Genomic DNA, 8,041 nt, shown 5'->3' on the forward strand with positions numbered 1-8,041 from the left:
ATTTTGTCTTTGATTCTGACTCCCACTCAAAACTCATGTCTCTGCCCTTCTTCTGCCTCCAGGGCTACTTGTTGTTAGTGTTGGCAGGCGATAGCAGGCCTTTTTTTAACCTCCTTGTTGAGAAAGAAAGAACAAAATTAGCCCATATTCTAAAGTGATCAGCAAGATGAACAGAAACTAAAACTTTCCACTGCACTTTCTTCTTTTCATTGTCTTCTTTTCTACATCATTGAAACCTCTGCTTTGACCCACCTAGCCTTCGGTTTTGACCAGGCTTGGATAACTTGCTAAATTTCCACATCTGCATTCGTGCCTCCCATCCTCTGCAAAGAGGCTTTGATTGGCAAATAGCAGAAGGCAAAGTCAGCAGGTAAACTTACTTTCGATCTTTGTAAGACACAATGAAAAGTCTTTCCAACAACAACAACAGGTAGACTCCCTCTTCAAAACATCCAATCCATCTTTTATTTTGGAAGGTTGTAATGAATTTGGGAGAATGAAGAACATTACGGCATGCCAAGAGGCAAGGAACTAAAAGTTCTATATTTGAAAGAAACCGCCTCCACAATTAAAAATCTTATTTTGGTTTTCAGTTAAACATTTAATTTAAGCACTTAGTGAATGTTTCAGAGAAAGGATGCTGTTGTTAAGGTCAAGCTGTTGTTCCACGGTTGTGATCAGTTTTTGAGTACTCTCGCATTGCCAGTGGGGGGAGTGATATTATCCTATTTCCTGTATTTCAACAGTCCCAGTTTCTGAGCTTGTGGAATTAGATTGAAACAAAATGCAAGGGAAAAAAAAAAAAAGAAATGTTAGCTTTCTCCATAGTGTTTTAAAATCTGAACCCAGGAGCTATATAAATAGTAAACAAACTAAGTATAACCAAAATGTTGTGTTTTAAAATGTAATAATACAAAGCAAGTTTTATGTTTGGTCACAGTTTGAGCTAGGCAATACTGAACTAACAGTTAGCAGTTATTTGCATTCTCAGCAGTCTGCCAGACAACTTGGGAAGATCAGGTTTGGTATTCCTAATGATTAATCTTCAAAATGATCTACAAAAGTAAGTAGGATAAAGGGAAACAAAACTCCCAGTGCTTTTGTTTTTATTATAAATCCATGGATTTTACAAAAGCAGTGCAAAACTAATTTAATACAAATTGTTTGCAGATAATCTTAAAAATATATTTTGGCCTCCTCACCATGTTTCTATACAACTCTTCTTGGCCATCAAGTGAAAAATTCAGAAACATTCACTAAACTTTCAGCTAGAAAACTCCCTGTGCAATCAGCTGACAAGATGTCTAAAACAAAATGAAGAAAATCTTGGAGTTCATGGCTCCTTGGTCCTTAGTGTTCATGGCCTCAGAGGAATGAAAATTTCATATTTAAATACATCTAGATGCTGAAATAAAGTGCTAAAATTCACCCCTTTGGAATAATTCATATTCATGTGAGCATGAGTTTGTTCTGTATCTAGAAAGTATTTCCCTTCTTTCCTTGTGGATATACAAATATTTAGGTGCAGTGAAACAGCTATTGATAATAATAACTTACTTCAAGACTAAACTGAAATGAATAAGCTGTAGATCCCCAGCACATCCTTATATGAAGCTAAATGATAGTATCATCACCCTTTAGCAGCTTATCTTGACTACATTTAGTTGGAAGTATCAAGTTAGCGATTTTCCAAGTCACTCTCATAGATACATTAATACTTCAGCAGTAGTTAACTGTATAGATAAAGACCTGCTCTGCATAAATCTTTTCAGTTTTTTACATAATGCAATTTGATGCTTATTTACTGTGGAAGATGCCTGATGTGCCTGTACAGAGCACTGTTTAACTCTCAATGTCCGTGTTACCTGGCTCTCCGTCTGCTTTTGGTACCAGAAGCTGACAGTGCTCTGCAGCTACAAAGTGCAAAGCCCAGGACCAAGACACACAATAGCATTTAGTATTTTATTTTATATATTGCAAGGGCAACAAGCATCTTTTCCTCCCATAGACCCATATGCACAATCATTATACACACAGGTAAATTCATCGCAGAGCTGAAGTACCTTGCTCAGGATCATACTCCAGTTATGTAGCAAGATGTTGAGCCTAACTGTTTAGTCTCCAAACCATTCTGCTACATGAATAACACAAAAGCAAGATGGCAGTGTGTTAGATTGTTTTAGCTGGAGAACATATCCCGCATTCTGCATACCTATCTTCTTCTGTAGGCAGCTAAGCCTGAAGGCACATAAAAAAAAAATGAAAAACCTAGATCCAGACAACACATTTCCTGATGCAATGGTTTATCAGCATTTCCACGCTAAAAAATCACAGGAAAAAGAACAATAATCTCACTAGGCCATCTGTATCTCAGGAAACATTCTGGTGGAACAAAACTAAATACTTTATAGCAAAACTAGGAAGAACTTACAAAGAGACAGCCTGCTAGCCATGGTGTCAGAAGCATCATCTCTGTATGCTTATGTACCTCTGACATATGAAAGTCATTGATTTGTTTGCTAGTTTGAGCAGTTCCTTTATTGAGATATTCTGTGAGAATGGTTACTTAAAGAGCCCTGACAAAGAAAAGGTCATATCCAACATGGTAAAGAAGCACAAGAGCAAACTTTTGAATCTGCTTCCCTTAACATGTGATGTTTACATATTCACTAAGACCCCTGTGCACCCAGACAGCCCATCACAACCACAGCCAGTAGACACACAATGACTAGAAGTGTGTGTATGGTGTTTGGCAGACTGCACGAAGAACAGCGCAGGGAATAAAAAGAAGAGTCGCTTTCATACTATTAAAAACAGACAAAACTAATTTGAGTCAGCAGTTATGCTTCCATCTTAAAGAATGGCAGAACAAATCAAACATGTGCATCCTTTCTGGCTTTTAACATACTTTGGTGCATGGCACGGAATATTAAATCGCTGGTACTGCCTGTCTTTCTACCCCTGCCTAGCAGTAACCTGGATTGCAGTGAAAGGTTTTGATCAATCGTGAGCCAGCAGCAACCGCAGCTCTCAGGCCTTGGTCTGGTTCCCTTCCTTCTTCCAGTGCGAGAGACCCAGCTGAGGGAGGAACAGGACACTGTCCTGCAAATGCATCTCCCTGAAGTCTGTTAGCTGGAAGAAAATAAATCTATGGGGAAAAAAAAAAAAAAAAAAAAAAAACATGGTGATTTAGTCTAACTTTCGTGCCAGACCAGGCAGAAGAAATCAGTGAAGAAAAATCAGATTCTTCATTTTTCCTTATTAAAATTAAGTCTCTCTCATACCAGCACACCAGACACTACCTCCCATTTAAGGGACTCCCGCACTGACCTGCGGAGCAGGTGGCAGCCTGCAGAAGGAACCCTGCTGGTGCTGGGACACTGCCACTCGTGCGGTCACACCATCACCTAAGGTAAGGATTGTGAACCTGTTTGCTTCATTTGCTGGTGTTTGTTTTGCTTCACTTTGCTTCAAAGCCTCACTGCTGTGCCTCCAAATATTCCTGTTTTCCTGTGTTACTGCGCTCTTTTCAGGAGATGTCTGTGGTTCTTCCAATAGGAGTCAGTGGTGGTTATTCTCCACAATGAAAGAGTAATACAATTCTTACCAGAATTGACAGTTACTTCATGAGGACATGACACATTAAACTTACCCTGCAGGTTAATATCATTTTTTCTGATTTTTCAAAATCAAAAACTCTTTAATTGAGGTTAATTTTTATTATGGCATTGTTATTGCTCTAACTGTAAAACAAAGTTTTGAATGAACTACAGTGTTTCCCTCCAGTCAAATAGGTGAAAACTGTGAACATCTGCTGTGAGTAACTTTTTCATTTGTGGTAAGCTGCTTTTGAGTAATATGGAACTGATTACACATTATGCACATCAACAGTCATCTTCTTGAATCTCACAATTCTGTTTTTTTCATTTGACTGTAGATAATGGCATTATTGTGCTGCTTTAAAGTATCTCTGTTTGCCACAAGATTTATGTTTAATTGTCATTTTGTCAGTGTTTTTATGCATGTTTAATATGCCTGCAATACATGTTTCCAGTACAGTAATTATAGTCATGATGCATCCCTAAATTATTCTTTGAAGGTCATTATTGCACAACTGATCTTTGCGCAATCAACTTCAGAACTGGAAGAAATCAATTTGAACTGTGTGAAAAACCTGTAACTGGTGGGACATGTGATTTCAGCTCCAAAGTCAAGCAGTTTTCATTTGAATGTCATATTTTTAATTATCATTGTTGTTTTGGTGGGTTTTTTTGTTTGTTTGTTTGTTTGTTTTTTCTTTTTGGGCCTGGATAATTTGTAAATCTGCTTAGGCAGCTTCTTCTAAGTATCTTTTGTTTATTTTTTATATTCTTCTGAAAGTGAGAGTTTGAACTCCTGAAAGCATGATGTTTCACTTATGTATGCCTGGACAAATTTGCTTCTTGAGGTTTGTATAAAACACCAGCCTCTTTTCAAATGAAGGTGTTTTTATTGCTGTTGTTTTTAATTACCTAATTTACATAGCCTTGGAATAACAAGTGACTTGAACAAATGAGTGAACTGTATATCTTCTTTAGACACCATGTCCATGCTTTTTTATTATTATTTTTCTCAGTGCTGTTCACTCTAGCTGCTGCTGAAGTCAGTCTCTAATCTTTTTAAGACATACTGATAATAAACTTTTTGAGGGTTTCTGCTGCGCAGTGACCTATACCAGGACATATCCTGGTATACGTAGTAGAATACGTAGTATTCTGTGCACCAGAATTTAACTCTTCCTTTTGTTTTCTTTTAGCCCCACGGCTCTGAAATGCCTCTCTCTTCTCACTTCTATGCCAACTAGCACTTCAGCAGCGAAGTAAGTATTAATGGAAAAGTAAACCGAACGCCGGGAAAACACAGAACTACATAAAGCGTAAATATGTAAATATGTAAATGCATATATATATAAAGCCAGAAGTAAGCTTACAGCATGAAGCGCTTTTTCACGAATGCAGCACCGCGCTTTTCTACGCGCTCGCCCGTAAGCGCGTTGGCCCGCGCGAGCCGCGGAGCCCCATTCCCACGCCGGAAGCCTCGCGCTGCCCGCGCTCGCTGCGAGCCGCCGCGGGGAGGAAGGCGGCGGCGGGCGGCCCCCGCGCGCGTGGGTGCCGGGGGGCGCCCCGCGGCCGCGCTCTCCCGTCCCGCGGCGCCGCGCGGAGCTGTCCCTGGTGCTGCCGCCCCCGCGCTGCCGCCCCACGCCGGCTCCGCCCCGAGCCGCGCGCCGGCATTTTGGACACAGGGCCTCCGGTTACGGCACCGTAGGCCGAGGAAAACCCGGCTCCCCACGGCAGTATTGCGGGGCTTCGAGGAAAAATAATATATATATATTTTTTCTTTGAAATATTTCCTGGCTGAACCCGCAGCGGACACGTGTGCGCACGAGCGTGCACGGACACACACATAGCGCGCAACTGTGCTCGCCGCCCTCCGCGGGGCCAGCGCTGAGGCCTCGAGCGCGCAGCGTGTGTTTTGGGTGACCAGGGAACAGAACTGTGCGCGCTGTGAGAAACGGCAGGAAAACTCTCTCGTCCTCCACGGTTTAGCTTGCGGGAGAGGTTCAAAGTCTGGGCCGGGTGTTTAGCAAACAGCCGGCCCGGGAGGGAGGCGGAGACCTCTCCGCTCACGTCTTTCGCGGCCACGGGCAATGCGCGCCGCCGCGCGCTGCCTCCAGCTCCGCGCTTGCACCATCCCCGCTCGGGAGAGCGTTTGCAGCGCGAGACGCTCGGGAACGCAGGCGCGGCCGGCTCTGACCCCCGCGCTCCGCGCTGCAGGAACGCGCGTGCCCGTGGGTGACATCAGGGGGCGGGCGGGGCGCGGCGGGGCGGCACCGGCGGCACGAAGAAAATGAGCCCCGGGCGCTGGCCCGTCCCGCGCCCGGAGGTGGCTCCGCGGCCGCGCCGGACCGGGCCGCGCCGGGCCGGGTGGCCCCATGGGCCGGGGGTGACGATGGGAGCGGCGTTTGGGCGAGGAGGCCCCATGGCCGCGCCGTGCCCGGAGGGGGAGCACGGCGAGGCGCGGGGGGCTGCGGACGAGTTGGCCAGCGCCGCGGCCCGCGGAGACCTGCGCAGGGTTCGGGAGCTGCTGGACGGCGAGGCGGACCCCAACGGCGTCAACTCCTTCGGGCGGACCCCCCTGCAGGTAGCGCCGCGGAGGAGCCTCCGCGCAACGCGGCCGCGAGCGCCCTCCCTGCGCCGCCGGGCAGGAGCGGAGCGGGCAGCGCGGAGCGCGGCGCCCCCGCGAGGGCAGCGCGGGCCGCGACGGCGCCCGGGGAGCGCGGCCGAGGCCCGCGGGCGCGGAGCGGGGCGCGGAGAGCGGCGGTAGCGCCGCTCCGGCCGCTCTCGAGGCGGCGCCTTCCAGCAGAGGTGAAAGTCGGTGACGGCCGCATCAGAGGAGTTTTAGTTTTAGCAACTCCGCTCTCCGTTCTAACAAGCGGAGGTGGAGTGACTCAAAACCGAGAGATCTAGTGCTCATCTCCCCCTAAATGCGCTAAAAAGAAAAGTAGCGAGTCATCTTTTCAGAAAAATATAAGCTTTCTGTCATACTTTGTCTTCTACTTTATACATCTGTCTCCGGTAATTTCTCACGCACCGATCGTCTCACGCACCTGATTTATTCACGAGGCCTTCTGAGTACATACTCTTCTCCCTTCCACCACTCCGAGTATGCAGCTAGCCTCTCTGCAGGGCTCGTGCGCTCCCTCTTACAAAAACGGGAGCGTATTGCACCTCGCGGGGACGCCTAGAAACTAGCTCAGCTTACTTGTGCAAGTAAATCCGGAGCGGTTCTGGCCAGCTTCGCTTTAAGTTTTCAAAATAAAACGAAACCAGAGTAATCCTGGAGGCTACGTTTAGGATAAAAAGGCCAGTGTTTGCAAAAGTCTCTTCTGTAAGGTGTCAGTGCAGTATTTCGCACGGAATGCGCAAGTGACACAGATTTTGGGAATGTTTTCCTTCCCTGTGTTCGGCCGCACCGGGGCGGGCCCCGCTCGCTGCCCGCGATAGCATCGGAAGCTGCCGGGCGGGTCGGTGCCGCAGCCAGAACCGCCTTCCGTAGCTCTCCCAAAGCAAAAATGAAGGGGGAGCGGGCTCGCACTCACCTCGTGGAAAAGCCGAAGCGCGGCGGTGTCTCTAAAGAAATCCCGGTGCGGTGAGGTCAGGCGCGGCAGGGCTCCGCCGCCTGGAAAACGAACAAACAAACAAAAAGCAGCCTGGAATCTCCCCGGCATTGGAGGAGGTTGAGTTGGGGGGCGGTTTTAGGAGAAAGAGCCCCCTTGCTCCCCGGTCCCTCGCTTCTGCCCACGCCCCGCCGTCGTGGCCGCCGGCTGCCGGGCGCGGGGAGAAGGGGGACACTCGCGGCTGCCGAGCGCCTCTGGGCGGCCCTCGGGGCTCCGCTCCGGGCCTCCCGTTTGGCGACGAGGAGCCCCCCGGCCCGCCGGGCGGGTGGCGGGCGCGCTGCTCACGGGCTCTCTCCCCGCAGGTGATGATGCTGGGCAGCCCGCGGGTGGCCGAGCTGCTGCTGCAGCGCGGGGCCGACCCCAACCGCGCCGACCCGCTCACCGGCTGCTCCCCGGCGCACGACGCGGCCCGCGCCGGCTTCGTGGACACGCTGGCCGCGCTGCACCGCGCCGGGGCGCGCCTGGACCTGCGCGACGCCCGCGGCCGCCTCCCGCTCGACGTGGCGGCCGGGGGCCCCCACGGGCCCGTGGGCCGCTACCTGCGGCACCCGCCCACCCACGACGGCCACCACAGCCCCCACGGGCGCGCGGCGCAGTCGGAAGCGCAGCCGTGACAGCCGCCCCTGGGACACCTCTCCCCACCGAAATGCGTAAAGGACAGGCGCGGCATGCGGGTTTTATTCTCCTTTCCACATTACATGCTTTGCATGAGACTGCGCTCTATTTTGCCCTCGAAATTACACACCTCTCCCAGAGGAGAGTCCAGACACTGTGAAGAAATAAATGTGAAGAAACCCCGTTGCGGGGGACACAAAAGCCCCCGGT

At 49.1% G+C, this 8,041-nt stretch overlaps 1 protein-coding gene across 1 annotated transcript; it reads left to right on the plus strand.

Moving 5' to 3' along the window:
• The first annotated feature begins 5,988 nt into the window (after positions 1 to 5,988).
• Positions 5,989 to 7,830, plus strand: LOC148594929 (cyclin-dependent kinase 4 inhibitor B-like). Its single transcript, XM_088523366.1, has 2 exons — positions 5,989 to 6,180; positions 7,519 to 7,830. Exons 1-2 carry the CDS (start codon positions 5,989 to 5,991, stop codon positions 7,828 to 7,830), a joined length of 504 nt encoding a protein of 167 aa, XP_088379492.1.
• The last annotated feature ends 211 nt before the right edge of the window (positions 7,831 to 8,041 follow it).

The sequence above is a fragment of the Tinamus guttatus genome, unplaced genomic scaffold, assembly GCF_059628265.1.
Source record: "Tinamus guttatus ecotype Peru unplaced genomic scaffold, ASM5962826v1 Tinamus_guttatus_pri_ptg000185l, whole genome shotgun sequence".
NCBI classification, from domain to species: domain Eukaryota; kingdom Metazoa; phylum Chordata; class Aves; order Tinamiformes; family Tinamidae; genus Tinamus; species Tinamus guttatus.